Raw genomic sequence first — 19,967 nt, forward strand, 5'->3', positions numbered from 1 at the left:
GGACCTTATATTGCAGGTTTTCTGGTTCCAGAGTATAAGGTCTCCTGTCAAGTGGTCCTCTATGACCACTATCACATGAGGCAGCAGACTCTGGTTAGAGCAGTTAAACAATTGGGACCAATTCTGTGGTCTACGATCCCAACAGATCACCATCACTTGCTGTGTATTAAATGAACAGTGGAGCCCTACCTCCTGGTGGGGATTGCCTTCATCGCACAGAAGCTCGACCTCTCCTTGACCTCAGATTTCGGACTTTGCCTGGGACGGTACTTGCAGCACCTTAAACCCCCCACCACTGAATTATCATTAGGCCATGTCTCCGCACATAACCATCCTTAAACTCACGATTATCTTACTAACCCTAAACAAGTGTCTTCCATCACTGCTGGGCAAGACAGTACTGATAATTTCAGACAATACAACTGTGCACAAACAAGGAGAAGCCCATTTCCTGCAGCTGTGTGCTCTGGTAACAGAACTGCAAAGCTGGGCTGTACGCCATGAAATGTTCATCTCCACGGCGCGTCTGATAACAATGGACAACTGCAGGTGGCATTAGCAGATGGACTCATCGCTTGTAGCAATGAGGGTGCTGAAACCTATAGGTGAACCTGAATAGATGGGCCTCCTCCCACATGATTTATTTGTGGATCAGCCAAACTTAAAAATGCAATCTTCTATGAATCAATAATGACCGCAAGCCCTCTCTTTATTTGAGATGCCATTCTGTTGAACTGCACAGGGGTGTTCTCCATCTCTCCCTACCCGACTTGAGCAAAACATTGTGTTTACACCACCCAGATAAAGAGGATTTGGCACTCAGATTCTCATCCTGTCTGTAGTGCGATTATTGCTGCTGCTGCACAGATCTGCCCTTGAGTTTTAGTAGCAGCGGTTTCGGCACACCTGCCCTCGGTATCTCTGCTTGGGGGCTCGGTGCCTGAGAAAGTAGTCTGCGTGTATCTAGGTTTGTTGGGAGACACTATTAGGATCCTGATAAAATCTAGAAAACTACTGACAAGAGCAATTGGTTGAGATTTTGTCCTCCACTGTGATATGACCTTGACATTGATTGTTCTTTACCTCTCATCTGATGCGTTCTCTCATTCAGGGCTGTCATGTAAATCCTACTTGGCAAGGGTCAGAGTCTACAGGAATTCCGAAGAGTAGTGTTTCCCCTTGCTACAATTGTTTCCTCCCATGCAAAGCTATTATAGTTTTGGGACTTGAAGATTGTGTTAGCAGCTTCATCACACAATTTATTTTAGGGCTTGAGTTGCCAGCTGAATAGCCTTATGCATCATGAAAGCTTGCCAACTTCAGAAGAGCCTTTGTTCGGGGTCAGAGCAAAGGTAGTGGTGTATATGGGAATGCATGGTCTGTATGCAGGTTGAGGTCCACTTGTTCACAGGCTGCCATTTTCATATGCTACGCAAGAAATGGCCTGCTCTAAGGACCAAAAGTAGAGATAGGTGTCACTATAGTGATTCACTTGTACAAATCCAGCTGTCACTGAGCTTGGCAAAGCATGACTTAAACTTCACAGTGTTTTGGGCAGTGAGATTATAAAGTGAATTCTACAACAGGCCCCTTTGGTATAGCTTAAGGTTAGTTAGCCCTGGGAATGTATTTCTGTCGGCACTTTTGGTAGTTACAATTTTTTGATTCAAACGACCATGAGCCACCCACTTCTCTGTCATGGTATGTACGTTATTTGGTCACATCATTTAGTCTTACCTAAAGTCCCAGTGCATGAGTGTTGTTAATCCACGGTTTTAACTAGCCCTTGTAGTACTTCTTAAGCCTCATGCAGGCTTAATGAATGTTTTTAAAACAATATCGATTGCTCCTTACTTTGGGCACCACCCTAGCCCCTCTTAAAAGTAAGGCACACATGCCGGTCCAAGCACTGATGGTGTTGGATCGTGCAGCAAAGGTCTTCTTAGCTTTGACATAGGGTGTTGCCTGAAATGCAAAGGCATACACGTGCCACATGGGTTCATGAGGGGAGTCCTACTGGTCTCTAGCCATCAAGGAGAGTAACACGGCACTCACAGAGGTAGCCAGACCTTCCAGGCCAAGCAAGGCCCAACATGGAGTTGACAAAAATGTACTGCCTGATTCATGGAAGTGTTTTATAATGGCGCAATCCCATAGGAAAACATTCCATGAATCAGGCTCTTAATTTGGTGGACAGTTTCCCTTTTGGACTAGCCAGATAACTTAAATCCAGATTAAAAATGATATCTGTTCTGCTGTATTAATTAGAGGAGTGTCATTTTACATCATTAGTACACTTAATGTGTTGACCAAAATTCCCCTGTGGGAGGTGGGAGTGGTATGTCTTGCCAACATTTAAAAGAGCCTGAGGTTATAATCCCGGGCAGGAATATCTTCAGGGATCAAGGAATTGCGGATGTGTGCTTCCTTGTGGTGGTATACCTCATAACTCGAGAGGAGCAGGAATACTTTGTGAATTTTCAAGTGCATAATATTATGTCATATATGTACAACACTGCAGCCCTTAGTTAGGATTTACCTGGGTGTGTCATATATCTGACCTGATTCACAAATATTTGGAGCAAATGAGGATGTGCCCATGAGCATTTCAGATTTGCACCTATACCTTATACATGAATCACAAGGTCTAAAACTGGAGCAAATCTATATATGCCTGGTACTATCAACCAACACATTAATAAAAACAGTATACCTAAATCATGTGCACTTTCCACAAGGCACATCTAAGAAACAACATACATTTGTCTGCAAATCAAAAAAGCCCAGAATGGGATTGGGTGGTGGGGTTAGTATGTGACAGTTCTGCATATGAACATGGCATTGACTTTTGAACTTATCAACCCAGTTGTGATTTGCCCAATTTTGTTTGAAAAAATTGACCAAATTACAATGGAGTTGATAAGTTCAAAACATTGGACATTGAAAGGAATTTGTCCAACTTCTTTTGAGAGATTTGAATTACTTTCTCTTGTTTTAAAATCAATAGATGAAAAAATTGACCAAATCACAACGGCGTTGATAAGTTCAAAAGCCAATGCCATGTTCATATGCAGAACTGTCACATACTAACCCCACCACCCAATCCCATTATGTTTTTTTTATTTGTAGACAAATTTGTGTTGTTTCTTAGATGTGCCTTGTGGAAAATGCACATGATTTAGGTATACTGTTTTTATTAATGTCATGTTTGATAATTAGAATACATTTTGTTTTAACGTGTTTAACTGATCAATCTGTTTTGACATATGTGCCTAAGTTGTTTCAAAATATGACACACCTGTAGAGCATTATAGGCCTATTCTGGTGGACCTAGAAAGAGGCCATAATGAGAGAAGCATCACCCATCTTGAATCAGACCCTACTGTTGTGAATAAGACTCTTACATCCTTGAGAGTGACCACTGAAACCCTCCAAATTCAGTGTGACAACCTGGAAAACAGGGCCAGGAGGGATAACCTCTGAATCGGGTTCTTAAAAGAAGGCGCTGAGGGACACCACATTAAAACTTGCATAACGCAGATATTCAAAGAGATACTTGTGGATATCCCGCATACTGATATCAAGATAGACAGAGCGCATAGGTTTGGTCCCATCAGAACCGACAGAGCACACCCTCCCCTGGACATATTGGCCAAAATACACGACTATAAAATCCAAGAACTGATTCTGCGGGAAACACAGTAGAAAAATCGTATATCCTTTCTTGACTGCACAATAAAGATCTTTCAGGATGTCACGCAAATCCCCTTGATGAAGAGGAGGCAGATGAGACCAATAATGGAGGGGTTGAGAAAAAGGGACATCACATACAAATGGACATATTGCTTTGGCTTCAGTTTAAGCCGGAGTGCAGGTTCCCAGCTGAGGCGGGTTTAAAGTTATTAGGCCTCACTGCGCAAAATGTGTAACCAGCCCAAGAAGCCGTGTTGAGAGGCATCCTCGGCTGGGGACCACAACGAGAACCGTGGTGCACCAATCTTCCCAGAAAGGTTGCAGGATGAGACTACGTGAACTGTTGATTATATAAGACGAGAGAATCCACGACAATGAGAATTACTTCTCGGCCCTTGAACGAACGTCTGCTGACCGACAGAAATCAAGAACAAGGGGGCCAGGGGGGTGAGTTGCCCACCACCTCCTTTGTACAAGAAAGACTGATATTAACATTCATTGCAAGGGCCTTTACCATCTAAAAGGGTATATCCAGGATGGGGTGCTGGCGCAGGGGCGGGTAGTACACCTGAAAGTTAATCACAAAACCTATCGGGAGGGAGGGTGGTAAAAGGGAAACTATTTAACAATTATAACACTGCATATCCGGGGGGCAAAACTACTACTGGTCCAAGCTACAGGACCCTTATGAACACAGATATTTCCAGTCACCACTTACGGCACCTTTATCATTCTTTAGACACAGGAACCAGAAGAAGAGTGTCTGAGAGGACACGTGGGTTGCATGACCATGCAAACATTTTTGCCTCACTCAATGTACGGGGTCTGAATACGCCTAACAAGACAGTGCAGCTGTTTGGAGAATTAAGGCTCTTATATCTGAGTGGTAGCTCCACTGGAAACCCATCTGCTGTGTTTGGACTACCTCGCACTACAAGGTAGGGACTATCCCGTACAATATCACGCCTCATCAAACAGTAAAATGTTGGGGGTGGCCCTTCTATTCCACAAAGAACTAGCATTTAAACATCTCTATAGCAGGAACGACCCATCTGGGAGATATATTATGATCAAGGGCAACCTACAGGGTAGGAGAGTAACGATAACTTCCTTCTATGCACCTAACACTGCAAAAGAAACGTTCATGATTACTTTTCTTAAAACTCCTAAATCAATATGCAACAGCGACATAATTATAATGGGGGATATGAATCTAGTCATGGAAGGCTCTATAGATAGATCAGTTCACAACACTTATTCTACAATCAGTACGGCCTCACATAAATTGAAAAACTGTTTTACTGAGCTTAATTTGGCCGACATGTGGGGGATACAACACACCAACCAATAAAACATTCTCTCACTATTCACACATACACAAATCTGCCTCCAGGATAGATTTCATACATCTGTAGGCAACCATTGGGACTCCCTAAAAGCGGTGCTAAGGGGCAGTATAATAGCTAGTGCTGTTGCTATGAAACGAATGAGAGTTCATACAGAACAGGAACTCTTAGATGACATTAAGGGGCATGAAAAGGCATACCAGCAGTGTCCATCCAGATCCATATACAGGCAATTGGCTGACTCCAAAAATCTGCTCCACCTGTTGAGAAGCCACCGGTCAGAACGTATGTTGATGCAATTGAAACAGGGCTATTATGAATACAGCAACAAACCTGGAAAACCCCTTGCAAATCTTCTAATAGCCATAACAGGGAAGTCCTTCATACACATAGTTTTAGACGGGAAGGCTGAGGAACATGGTGAAGTAAAAGGAGGATTTTATGAGTTCTATTCAAATTTGTATACAGCCATCCTGTCTGATCCCGCGTTGCAAACCTCATACTTAGACAACATAGATCTCTCTAAATTATCCACAGCCAGTAGATGCCATCTTTATTCTCCAATAGATCTGCAGAAAATTTTGGATACGATAAAGGCGTTAAAGGTGAATAAGTCACACGTCCAAGATGGCCTGGTGGCCACCTTTTATTGAACATTGAGACAACTATTGGCCACGCCACTGGCAAATGTTTTCAATGCCATTAGAACGAGAGACGATCTCCCACACTCCATGAGGGAAGCACAAGTCACCCTTATTCTGAATCCGGGCAAACATCCTAGACTCTACTGTTTGTATAGACCAATGGCCCTACTTAATTTAGATGTGAAAATCTTTACCAAAATTCCCACGAAGAGAAAAGACAATACATACCTCTGCCTGTAGATCCGGATTGATCTTGATTTATTGTGAGAAGTGGAACATTGGACAATATACAATGGGTGTTGCACCTAGTCGACAAAGCGAGGGAAGAATCCAGCCCACTCTCTCCTCCTGACACTTGAGAAAGCATTCAACAGAGTGGACTGGGCATTCCTGAAGGCCACCCCAGAGAAATTTTGTTTTGGACCCAGAATGCAGGACATGATAATAGCTAACTATAAAATCCCAATTGCATGCCTTATGATTAACGGCATCTCACTGCAATGATTAGAATAGATAGAGGTTCTCCTCTATCCCCTATTCTGTTTGCAGTGATTAGTGAGGGGGTCCCCTCGCCACACGTATAAGGTCCAATGGAGACATCTCAGGTATATATTTTGATGGCACTCACCACAAAATCAATCTATTCACAAACCCCCAAACATCTGTCAAGGCTATGGAAAAGGAAATGCAACATTTTGAAGAGATCTCTGGTTTTAAAATAAACCACTCAAGATCAGAAATTCTGAGCCTCAATATTCCCCCAGATCTCATAATGATGGGATTTCAATTTCCATACACTTGGGCACCTAGGGCCATACAGTAGCTAGGGGTTAAGGTGCCTCCTAGCCTTGACGATTTGTACAGGGCTAATTATCCCCTCTGCTATTCGCAATCTGAAAAGACCTAAATGAATGGAACACCCTGCAGCTCTCTTGTTTTGGGAGAATGGCAATAATTAAAATGAATGGTCTTCCCAGGTTGTTCTACCTCTTTCAATCAGATCCCATCCCCAACCCTAACAAAACCATTCGTGAAAGGGAGTGCCTCTTTTTCAAAGTTATATGGCTGAAGGGGCACCTAGAATTAATAAGCATACCTTATACACATCCAATGGCACAGGGGGACTCACCTTCTCGAGGTTATTGAATTACTATTGGGCTGCTCATCTGTACCCAGTGGTAGAATGAGTCCAAAAATACTCAAGCAAGATATAGCTATTTATGGAACAGGCAATAGCAGGTCGTCATCTATGGACATAACCATGACTAGGGAGAACCATGAGGGCACAACATTTGTACAATAATCTGATAACAAATGCTACCCTGGGTGCTTGGCACAGGGTTATTAAACTCAAGGGCTCACTACCTTTACTTCTCCCCTCACCCGTTCATACACAACAGCAATTTCACCACATAAAGCGCTGACGCAGGATACACTAAATGGACTCTGAGAGGCTTTGGGAAGGCAGGAGACATGTTCTAGAAGGGGGAGATTCTCTCCTTTGAACAATGTAAAGGACCCCTGGGCCTCGAGGACGGTACAGATTTTGATATCAACCAGGTACGCATTGGGTCCTTCACCCAATGACTAAAGATGCAGTGGCTAGGCCATCTACTCCGTTAGAATCCAACAGCCTCATCTCCAAACTATAGAAAGTGCTAAATTCACTTACCATGCATGAACGCAGATCTTACTGTGAGGGATGGGACATGGAGATGGGACTACCTATTGAACCAAACATTTGGGGGTGAGATCTACAACAAAACGAATACATATCTATGCTCACACTTAGCTGAAACTCAAATGAAAATACTCACTAGAGGGTATCAGACTAAAAAATACAGAATTGTTGCCCTCATTTGTGCGCCCCCACAGTCACTGTGACATTGGGGGCACACAAAATACTGACTCCCAAGCAGACTGAGGTTGTCCTCTGCTCTCCTTGGGGGCAGTAACGGGAGTCGGGAGCTGCAGGGGACAAGAAAGTAAAAAGAAAAAAGAAAGAAAAAAGAAAAGAAAAAAGCATCCTGCAGCATCAGATCAGACCACAGGGATTCGTCGGTGCACACAGAAGTGGGCCACCATAAAGATAAGTGTGGTGCGGGGATCGGGTAGGGTTATGCGGGTAAAGTGATCTATTTGATCACTGCGCCGCGCCCTAATTGGCATTGACATTTTTGCCGGCGCAGTTACGGGCGCCGCAGTGATCACACAGATTCTATCAGACACCGGTAAGACCAAACAAAGTCAACTCTAGCCTATCTGAAATGTGTTGGAGAATCTGTGGAGAAAAAGGTTCTCTGTTGCACATTATCTGGGGTTTTGGTTGGAAATAAGATCCAGAATTGAGATTATGTTGAAGGTAGACATACTGTCTTACCCTATGTTTTTCATATTGGGAGCCCAAGCGACCTATGTACATTTGAAAAATTCAGGTATGACTAAACTCATCGCTCATCTCCTACTAGGGGTGAAATTGGTCCTTTTGAGAAACTGGAAACAAGATACATCTCTATCCATCAACCTCTGGCTAGATAAAGCTTGGCATATTCTAGCGATGGAGAAACCTATGTCAAGCATCAGAGAAACTGCATTACCTTTTACAACTATTTGGTCCCTTTTTATTAAATATAAGAAGAGGGACTATAAGTATGCTCTTGAGCTTTGAACTTGATAGAATTAACATGACCAGCAAAATAACTTTAACGTATTGGTGACTACACTTATGATGTTGTTCCATTATACAATGTTTTGTTTGCGAAAGGGGGCAAGGGGGTGAAGATTTTCCACACATTGTTTTGATATGGTGATTATTCTAGAAAATCAATTTTAAAAGTTTATTTGAAGAAAAAAAAAGATAGGTGCAAATCTATGACGTTCAAAGGCATAGCTTCATTTACTCCAGTGTGAATCTTTGTGAACCAGTTGCATACTATTTATCTGAGCATAATGAGTAGGTTGCAACTAAATGGTACATATATTTTTTACATCTCAGCATACAGTGCATCATAGCTAAGTTTGTCACCTGTTATGGGCACGATATAAAGAAAATATCATATATCATATCATATATCTCAGGATACTACAGACAAGTTCTAACTCAGTAGGCCATGTAGTGGTCACACCCCATCATCCAACAGACAGGTTCCAGCTCAGCATGTCCTGTGGTAGTTACATCTCAACGTACTACAGACAGTCCAGTGTCTACAGGCAGATTTTGGCTCAATGTGTCATGAATTAGCTCAATCCCAGCATACCAGAGGAAGGTTAAAGGTCAACATGTCAAGTGGTGTTTACATCTCTGCACACCACTGAATAGTCTCAGCTCAGTGTTTACGCCTAATGTGAGATTCTTAATGAGAAATAATGAACATAACTTCTTGTATCAATGTCCCTGGTAGTCTTGGATATATTTAAGCAGTGCACAGTTTTACCAAATATATATTTCTGTGACACAGGATGGGTTGAAGCATGATGATTGTCATTTGAACATACTTTGTTAAGCTAAACGCAAATGAGACCTCCCAGGGCCTGTGTCTCTCACTGGTTGTGATGCCTCCATGCCTTTCATTGTATGTGCGTTAGGCCACTGTGTTGCTCGTTCAGGCAGGTGGAAATCATTTGCTGATAAGACTTCTCCTCAAAATAGGTGCCTGGGGTCATTTTACTTTGACATTCTTTTATTGGTTAACTTACGTGGGTAACAAAAGAAAGGTGGGGTAGCGGGGTGATCAGTCCCATCAACAGAAAGCCCACCAAAAAGAGGCAAAGCAGTAAATGTGAAGAAGGTAGTAAGATGGAATAGCTGGCCGAGGGATTAACTGCGAAAAGAGTGCTGCAGTAAAAGGACCTGTGTCTAGGCACACAACGGTGCCATTTTGGTACAGGTCAACAGAATAGCATGGGTGGTGCTTGGCTCTGGCCTGGGTGTGGAATACTGACCAAGAAAGAATTGTCAAAGGCATTGGGAATTGAGAGATTGCCTTCACTCAACAAAGTAAACACCACGGGGTTCGGATTTGACACAAAGATGTCTAGCAAGTCAAACATAGGGGTCAGGATTGCATCTTGACTGCAACAAAATGGGGATCTTTGGAATGATGACCCTACACCTGTGACTAAGATCTATGTCCAGAGAAAAGCACTGACCTGATCACAACTGCTCAAGACCCTTGTCCTTTGGTATTTTTCACAGTTCATATAAATAACATGGTTCATTTACTATTGTAAAGTACCCACACTAGTGGAATGGTCCTGGACACTGTTTAGACCACTTTTTTTATTATTGCAATGCAATGTCCTCTTCTAAAAACACAAAAAACACAACAGGCATGTCCAACAATTGGGAAGACCTAGACCTGCCACATGCAGAAATTCTAGACTTTTCCAAACCTGGAGTTGCCTAGATCTGTGTAAAATCGGGAAAACCAAAGGCAATGGGGCAGCCGTAGACCTGTGCGTAACTTTGCAAACCCTGCGCCTTGTATGGAGGTGAGAAGACCTAGGCCTTTCCACAGTGGTGGTGTTAACAGGTGAAGAGGGAGCAGGCAGTTTACAGGCATTGCCTTGGTGGGGGACTTGCAGCACTCTGTAGCTATGCCCTCCATTGTTATTTAACAACTCTGCACACAGTGACATTTTCTGAGCAAAGTACTGTAAAGAACGTGTCTCGCTTGTTCCTCCATCTCACATTTATGGCCAAGGGGTGTTCACTATGTCTCCGTGGGCAGTTGGGAATGCCGGAGATCAGATAAGTGTCCAACACTCACCTGAACAGAACTTTGTGAATAGAATAGAAATGCAATTCTAGGGAACATTAGACTTTATTAATATTTTTTTTTTTACAATCAGTAACAAAGGCACAATTCTTTGCTAGGTGACCTCAAATTGGAAAGTAGATGTGTGGTTTCAAAACAAATTTTTGGCCTTTTCATTGAACCGAAATTTGTAATTTAAAAAAAAAAACAATTGTCAATGTGTTTTGTTTTGACTGGTTTCCATTAATGTAGAAATGCTTTGTTCTCTCTGGCCACTAGTCCCTTGCGTCTTTCTCAAGTGTCAAACCGCTGGGTCATCCTCTACAACTGTGCTGCTGGGGGTGAAAAAAGTATAAGGGCTGCCGATAAGGCATCCCCTTTGCCATGGCATGAAGCCATTTGGCTCCTATTCTTTCTTCTTCTTGTAAGATCTCAATCGGAGTCCTTATTGGCCATGAGGGCACAGTGACTGTTCATGCTATACTCAACTACGCCAAACAGTCTTAGTTCTAGTGCGCATTTGCTGAAGCATGCCCTAAACCTAGTGAGCCCCTGCCCAACCTGGCCCTAAATCAAGCGTTGCACTGCGACTGCCCTCTAAATCAAGTGTACTACTGCCTTACTGGCCAATTCCCAACTTGGAAGAAATTATCTAGAACCACTCTCCAATCTGGTCCAAAGGATAGTGCAGCTCTGCGCAACATGGCAGAGCCCATAGTATGCCACTGCCCAAACCACAGCACAAAGTAAAATGTGATCAAGCTGAACCTGATACAAACCTTAGAGGCCCACTATCCAAACTGACCTTGAATCTAGTGTTGCACTTCCCAATCTGCCACTACTCTTATGTCTAGTCTGTCACTGCCCTAACCTGCACAACCAATGTTGTGTCTCTGCTCAACATGGAAAATCTGGTAATTTACCACGTCTCAAAATCACACATTTCTCAGCACACCACCGGCCAAGCTAGTGCACTCCTTACTGTGTGATCTAGCCCGATTCATAGTCTGCCACATCCCAGACCGCCACCACCTGTGATTTGCTCCTGCCTAGCCTATCACATATAGAAGTGTGATATTGTATGACACAGCACAAACATATGACTAACCACAGTGTACCACTGCCCAACCAGACACAAACTGTAGTGTGCCAGGGGTCAATCTAGTACAACATCTTACAGTGTGTCATTGCTCAGACAGGCACACCCTTAACCTTTGTGTTACTACTGAGCCTGTGCTCCTAATGCGTGCCATTACTAAGACTGAATAGGGCCTCGTTGAATCAAAAATGAGACTGATGCAAGCATCAAGCACATCATTGCTCAGCCTTCTACTAGGGAACAGACAGCAAGGCAACATTACACCCAAACCAATGATGTTGCACTCATTTCACTCCAAAACACCATCACACACATATCTTGAGACACGCACACACAATCACAGACACCCAAACACAGAGGCTCACAAGCATGGAAGCACACAATGGCACACAAATAAAGTCAAACATTTCCAGACAAATCAGCACACAAAGACACAAGCACATACACACATAATCATTAAAATAAAACAGCTGACACACAGCTCAGCTAGATAGCTCACAAACATGCAAACTCTAACTTCAAAGGAGTAATGTCCATCAACTCTGCTCTAACACAAGAAGAGTGTTGCGCCTTCGCCTGTACTTCAAACACAGGGAAGTGACTCCCCATCTCCACCACTCAATCCTCAGTGGAGTGACACCCTCTTCTTTATCTTTAGGGCTGCACCAGCCCCTAACCTCCCATAGAGCAATACCACCGTACTTCTACTACAACCACAGGGGCATGTCAAATTCTAAGATTTACTGCAAACTCAAGGGGGTGATAGGCCATCCCTTTAACACTAACCTTAGGACAGAGATGTACTGTCACTGCTACTCTCCATCCTCCACTCTAAACCCAGGGGAGGGACAGCATTCCTATCTGCTCTAGCTAAAAGAAAGCAACTCTCTGTCAATGTGTGAGTCCAGCAGTGGGTGGAATTGACAGCCGAGGACCTGGCAAAGCCAGCTAAAGTTGTGTGGACATTCAAACTGTAGGTGGTTGAAGGTAGTGAGTGGCAATGGTGGCAGCCATCACCTCATGGAATAGACATGAAGTCTCTCGTTTTGGCACTTGAGAAGACCATACCTCCTCCCTCAGACTGTTAGAAGACATGCTCCCAAAACAATGTCAAAATCAATGCAATGGACCAAAGTTTGCATCCCTTCTTTCCTTTTTTGTTCTGTTATATTTCCACTCCCTGTCATTTCCACCTCAACATTACGATTTTAAAATTCTATAAAGACATTGATAACGATGGTCACCAGAGAAAAAGAAAAAAACATTAACATGTTCAGATTTTAAAAAATCTTGTCTTTCTGCCAGAGCATCTTACACAGCTTTGTTTTGTAATTTTTTTTTTCTTCATGCTAAAATATGGCACGGCAATTTGTTGATGTAAGTTGACTGAATTCCGTGGTATCCTATCTTATTTTACAACCAGACAGAGAAAAGAAAAAGAGAGTCAGGGATAAGTGAAACAGCGATTTTAGGTTACTTTAACATGCTGATATACTTCTAAATTTTGCTTTTATAAATAAAAAAGACATACCTTTTCTGTTAAATTGTATTTTTTAAATCCTAGACAGAGTTTTTTAGATTTTAAATGTGAACATAGAGACAGAAAGTGAGAGAGAGAGAAAAGAAGCAATTTCTTTATTAACTAAAGTGTTTTTTAAGAGTAATTTAAGAGTAAGAGACAGACAAATAGCTATACCTTGGAAATGTCAATGTGAGGTTTTGTCCAGTGTGAGGACTTCCGGCTCTGTACTAATCTTTCTCTCTTTATGTTCTCTGTCTCTTTTCTAGGAGGGGAACTCATTCTGCCCATAATTACAGAAGATTCCTTAGACACCCCTCCAATTGCTACCCGTTCACCGTTCATACCCCCACCCCCAACATATCGCCCCTTTCTCACAGTTGTACAGACCACTCAGGACACCCTCTCCCCCCTTGCCCATCCAAGACCACCCTGCCTAGCCGACCAGGAGGACAGCGACTGTGAGGATGGCATTGAGGTGTCTGGCTATGCCTCAGGTGAGGTTTTTGACTCCAGCCTGCCCCCGACAGACGATGAGGACTTCTACACCTCCTTCCCTTTGGTCACTGATCGGACTTTGCTATCCCGGCAGGACGGTGCCCCTCGAAAATCCCAACCCAACCTTAGGATGGGCCAGTCCACCTCCCTACCCCCAAACCTTCTGACCTCTACTGCCTCTCCTGACCTTATTCGAAACATTCCTGCTGGCAAAATGAACAACCGAGACCCCCTTAAACCACTACCTGACCAGTACCCTCCCGCACCTACTTCTCTAGAGTTGGACAGGCCGAACAGCCGACAAAAGAATGCAGGTATAACATCTTCCCCCAATTTCCACAATTTCCCTACAGCAAACCCGACGGGCTCTGGGGAGAGGGGCCCCCCAGGAGCTGTGGAGGTCATCCGCGAGTCAAGCAGCACCACGGGTATGGTCGTAGGCATCGTGGCAGCAGCAGCCCTCTGTATCCTCATCCTCCTCTACGCCATGTACAAGTACCGTAACCGAGACGAGGGCTCCTACCAGGTGGACCAAAGTCGCAATTACATCAGCAACTCAGCACAAAGCAATGGGGCCGTAGTGAAGGAAAAGCCTGTTGTAGCAGCCACCAAAACCAGTGGCAAAAGCAAAAAGAACAAAGACAAGGAGTACTATGTCTGATGTCCCCTGGCAGACTCCAGACTTTGAGAAGGTCAACAACCAAACGAGACACTGTTTTTGCCATTGCCTGTCCACACAATCTCTCTCGCTCTCTCTCTCTCCAACTGCCAGCCCCATGTCCCTTTATGTTCAACGTCTCACAAGTATTTCTTCTGGTTTCTGCTTCAGAGCTGGGACATTTTAGAACAGTCAAAGGGAGAGAGAACAAACAAGTAAACCTTACTTCTAACAGGACTTTCATTTGAATTCTGTTTTTTGCGGGAAATGGACCTGGACTTTCAAAGCGACGCAAAAAGAGAACAAAAAACATGATGCCAGGAGAAGGAGGAGAAAACAAAGAGAGGAGAAATGTACAAAGATACAGTCCCAACCCAGCGAACTTGAAACTGTTCATGTTCTCTACGGATGCTTTCTTCAAAGACAAAATGTCCGCCTGTTGCATCCCGAACTAATCGCTGGGGTGGGGTGGGGTTCAGACAGGCTCTGAAATGTGAAGCAGGGTAGGGGCCTGCGGTCTGCTTCTGAATCTGCTTCCTCCCCCCCTTCAGCCTCATCTGCAGAGAGCCTGAGCAATCAAGAGATGCAACTGGAGAAACAGAGAGATCAATCATAGGCAGGAAGATGGGAAGGGAAAGACATGTTCAGCACCAAATGCCCCCAGATTCTCCAAAAACGTTGACCAATCTGTATGTGCATACAGGGCTGTGGGGGAGACCAGGACAGGGTTTTATTGTTTTTAATCATTTCTACAATTTCTCGCCCTCATTCGCCCTCTCCCCTTCACCAAGGTGCTAAGTCTGATCTTCTGTTCTGGTGTTTTTCAGAGCATGTGAACTATATATATATATATATTTTTATTTTCTGTTGCTGTCATTGGTTTCACCGTGAACGCTGCACCCCTGCCTCTGCCTCTCACCCCATGTGAAAGAACGGATGCCCACCCACCCCCCCTCAGCAGGTATCCTGGAAGTTTCAGAGGACAGACTGAACCCCTCCCCACAACTTTTGTAGGCTTCTCCAGAAAAATGCTGAGGAGAAGAACGCACAACAGAAAAAAGAACGAACAAAAGACGTATATATATATATAAAAATATATATATATATATATATTATATAAAGTATATATGGACCATTAATATGTGAAAAAAGGTTCTGTGGACTAACAGGAACTTTTTTGGATCACCACAACGTAAGACTAAGCACCCAGAACCGACCCGGCCTTGTTGTGCTTAAGGGTTTCTCTCTTATGTTTGTGCCTATGGCAGAAAACCTTTACCTAACTGGGTCCCCTGTCTCCAGCGTGTGTGTGGGTCAGTGTGCGTGTGTGTGAGTTGTCTGCCTGTTGTGTGCGAAAATGAGAGAGCGTGCAAACTGTGGAATCTCGATGAAAGGACCCGTCCACCCTTTTCTAGCCCTGACGACAGATTGGGGGAGGGGACCAATTCGGCTACACCAAGGTTGTTTCATAAATGTATAATGACGACGAAAAAAAGCAAGGAAAAGTCAGAAGCACTATCTCAGGTGCCAATGCTGTTTATTTCATTGTGCCGCCCCCTCCCTCTTGTTTCACTGCCTTTGTCCAGACCCAAAATTAATAAAACTTTTTTTTAAACTGGGTGACCCTACAGAGATGCTGGCAGGCTAGCGAAAAGTGTGTGGCAAATGGCGGTAACGGTTATAAATCCCAATTTGATATTACCACCAGTTACTGCACCTAAGGCTCTCATCATTTCATAGGTGCCCTTGTGAGCAGATCTATGCCATATCTAGTGCTGCGCACTTCCAAGGGAGGCCAAAGTAAGAATATCTGAAGATGTTTTACCACCCGTATCAACCCTGCCGCCATGTTAGAAATGCCCAAATTGGTGACTTACTCTGCTGGAGGGCTATGTGAGATGGCTCATGACAGAGGCACCAAACACACAGCCATTGCTGATGTGCTTATTTGGAATTGCAGCCTTTCCGGCAGCCACTGTGCCTGGCCACCTCACACTTTGTTGATGTATTTGACCTGCTTCCCGTGAAAACTCTTCTCTGTTTTCCATCCCCATCCCACCCACACACTTCACCTCAGTTTTCTTTTTTGCCAAAGAGGAGCTGGTCCCAGTGAAAGGAAACATTGAACTACTGCTGGTGGCCGGTCTCTATTGTATTTCTATATCATTTTTGTTGGTGCAAACCCCATTCCTCTGAACTTGGTGTCCCTTCCCCATATCACCCAGACATCTGTTTTTCTTTAACTCCTCTTATCCTTTGGTCCTTTCCTTGAATTTGGGTGACCCGGTGATTCCCGGTTCTCGCCTGTATCTTCCTGTAATTCAATGTTCTTGTAAAGTGTTAAAGAGTCTGATAATGGAGCGTCTTCTCTTGTGTATATTTACCACTGGAAAAAGGGAATACAACTGATTCTGATCTTCTTAAGCCTGCTGTCTGAGCCTCTTATTTCTCTGTCGTGGGTCTGCAAAGGGGGGATAAGGGGAGGGGAGGGGGTTGGGGGGGTGTTTTTCCTCTGGATTTACACCACCGGGGACAGTCGTGTGACTGAGCTGACTATTCCAATTTGGGACTGCTCCTCTTTTGAACAACGGCTGAAACCAAGGGGAAATGTAGATGCCAACACAGTGAAGGAGCACTGGAAGGGTGACTGGTTTTGTGATTATGGATGAAGGGGAGCACCCATTTTGTTTAAGATGAATGAACCTAATTTAAATAATTAGAGCATTTGAATATTTGACTATTACTTTGATGGAATATATTCATGGCTATATGCCTGCTTCTCTCCTGTATCACAACTGATAGAAACGCCTGGCACCTAGTGTCCTGACAAAAAAGCTTTTTTGATTATGTTCAAAGAACAATCTGAAGTTGTGGACATGTGTAACTTTAGACATGTGTGCAGTCACGCCCCATAAACATGCACTTGCAGTCATGCCTCAATTCTCTATTCTCCCTTGCCCCCACAGATGACCAGGAATGTAAGATGCATTTTGGTGTGCTTTTCTTGTGGCTTGGTAGGTCCCAGCATCTCGCCATCACTAAGTCTTTGTCCTCTCTTTTACAATTGTCTCTCACCGAGTTTCGTTCCCCGATTCCATGAAATTCTGCCAAGATTTATCTACCACTCATCCACCACAGAAATGTGACTAAAAGCGGGATTTGTATATAAGCAAGAGAGACACTTGTGTCTGTATTGAAACAACCAGAAAACCAATGGCCAAGCAACATCAAGAACAGAGAATGGCACAGTGCTTGGCAGGGACTTTCGGAATAATCAGCAGGTCACAACCTTCATTCCTGTGTCTTCTGTCCTGTTTTCAAATAGGAAACCCTTAGGTCCGAACTAAATGTGCAGCTTGTTCAGATGCAACAACACTTGGTGCCACCAACCTTTTCTACCATGAAGCAGATGAGCTTTCTTTTAGAAATGATATATGTTTTGTGCCAGAAACGAGCGCCCATTTCTCGCTCAAAAGCTCCATTCATCCAGGAGTTGATCAGCGTTTGGTGAGATCTCTAAAGACAGTTCATTTAGCTCTGACTAAATTCACCAGGAGGGTTGACCAACCTCAGGTCAAATAATCTTGCTTTATTACCCACTCACTTCAGGTTGACCAGAGAGTTGAGCCCTGCCCATGAGTACACAGTTCATAAATTAATTAGGTGTACAACACATCCATCAACAAGATCTTGCACCCAGATGCTTGCCAGTCCTGGGACTCCAACAAGTACAAGAGGAGGTGGAAACTGAAGTAATGAACAGCCACCAACCCCTTCACCAACTAACCTCATCCTGGGAATAAAGCCATCAATGTGTTCTCTTTAGGAACAAGAGCAAAAAAGATAATTTTTGCTTCAGTGCAGAGTGGCCCTGGGTATTAGTGCACCCTTTCCTGTATATCCCATAACCAATGTCAAGTAATATTGACCCCCCAACCCCCTGCGTTGTGTGCTTCCTGCCTCAAGATCACCAGAGCCTTTGTAATCCAACAGCCAAACAAGAGACTCTTACTTTTTATTACATGTGCTACCCCCTAATGGTCCCCTGACAGAGGAGTTCTTTAGTTTGTCTTTTCTCCCTCTGCCAAGCAATGCCTGGGCAACAGGCATTCCCCTCATGACTACTAATCAACTCATTATACTTCTGTGAACAGCAAGGTTTCAGGCCTCACTCCATCCATACATGTTATTTTTACAATGAAGATCTTTTTGTCTCTATGCCTACAAGGGCTTAGGAGTAGCTATTGAGGAAAAGCTGGCCATCTCCCAGCTTAATCTTCACACTGAATCTGTTGGTTGTCTCCATGACCATCAGTCTGGCTTCAGAGGGCCCAGAAGTACGGAAACTGCTCTCCTTAACATCCGTGAAGACCTGCTCTCTAAACTGGATGCAAACCACTCCTCTGTCCTCATCCTACTCAAGCTCTCTTCTGTCTTTGATATGGTCAACCATGCCATCCTGCTCAACCGGCCGAGTGATAACTTGGGTATCACTGATCAGGCCCTGCCTGGCTGACCCCTTTCCTCTCTGACCAACCCTCCAAGGTCCAACTAGGGTCCTTCCTCTCCTGTATCTCAATCTCTACCTGTGGTGTAGCCAAAGGGTGTAATCTTTCTCCCTGGCTGCTCAACCAATACCTGACACTTCTCGCCCACTGCATAGCTGCACTCTGCTCCAACTTTCAGTGCTATGCAGATGACACTCAGCTTGCTTTCAGGCTACTGTCAGCCGCCTCCTAACTCTCTCTCGTCCCGGATTGTCTGTCTGCAAACCAGGAGTGGTGTGCCGCCAATGATCTCTGCCTTAATGCCAGTAAGGCGGAGATCGTCCTCATCAGCTAACCGGCACCTTCCTTTCCTGTCACTCTCTCTCCACCCACACTGGGCCCTCTTCCTGCTCCCACCTCTGTGGCTAAGAACCTCAGGGTCATCTTCAACTCCACACTCTCCTTCTCTCCTCACCTCTCTGACATTTCTAAGAAGTCAAACTACCTGCCGCACCACCTCAGAGGTATTCTTCCATTCCTCACCTTCCCCCAGAAGCTCACTGTCTCCAGAGCTCTGGTTCTCTCTAGACTGGACTACTGCAACAGCCTCTTTCTAAAGCTACCTGCCTCTACTCTCCGTCCTCTACAACTCAACCAAAACAGGAATGTGAGACTTGTCCTTGGCCTCAAGCCCAGGTTTCGTATCTCACCAGTCCTGAAATCTCTCTACTGGCTCCCAGTGGTGAAAAGGATCAAGTTCAAGACCCTCAGCATTGTCCACAAGGCCTTCTGGGGCCCGGGACCACAATACCTCCAACTCTTTCTTCAGAAATATCTTCCTACTCGAGCTCTCTGCTCCTCCACATCCAACTCCTTGAGGGTCAGTCGCTTCTCCAAGCAGCAAGTTGGGGGCAGATCTATTTCTTCGGCTACCGCCTCCCTCTGGAACAGCCTCCCTACCTCTCTGAAACTTGAGCAGAACCATCTCTGGTTCCAGAAGCATCTCAAGACCTTCCTCGTTGCTTCTGCCTTCTCTCTTCCTCTACCCTGCTGATCTTCTGGCTGATACTGCACTGGTCACCTGGCTACCCTCTAAACTTGGACCAAGGTCCCTGCCCATCCAGTTGCACACCCGCACTGCCTCCTGGCATCCCCTGCACTGTGGTCTGTATCTGTAACCCTACAGTCCCTTTCCTGCACTTATTGACACCTGCTGTCTGCACTTTTAACGCTCGCACTTGCCACCTGTTGGCTGCAATACTTGTA

General features: G+C 44.4%; 1 protein-coding gene across 26 annotated transcripts in view; it reads left to right on the forward strand.

Moving 5' to 3' along the window:
* NRXN2 (neurexin 2) overlaps nt 1–16,638 on the forward strand; it is a 2,524,532-nt gene extending 2,507,894 nt beyond the window's left edge. For 19 of the 26 annotated variants that reach the window (XM_069645044.1, XM_069645058.1, XM_069645052.1 and 16 more), the window contains one exon: nt 13,328–16,638. In XM_069645044.1, the coding sequence (XP_069501145.1) occupies nt 13,328–14,217 (890 nt within the window). In that variant the 3' untranslated portion in view covers nt 14,218–16,638. The remainder of the gene's footprint in view (nt 1–13,327) is intronic. The other 7 variants (XM_069645062.1, XM_069645065.1, XM_069645068.1 and 4 more) reach the window with 1 other exon arrangement.
* Nucleotides 16,639–19,967: the final 3,329 nt, after the last annotated feature.

Source organism: Ambystoma mexicanum, chromosome 2p (assembly GCF_040938575.1).
Source record: "Ambystoma mexicanum isolate Mex_15411 chromosome 2p, UKY_AmexF1_1, whole genome shotgun sequence".
Classification (NCBI taxonomy): domain Eukaryota; kingdom Metazoa; phylum Chordata; class Amphibia; order Caudata; family Ambystomatidae; genus Ambystoma; species Ambystoma mexicanum.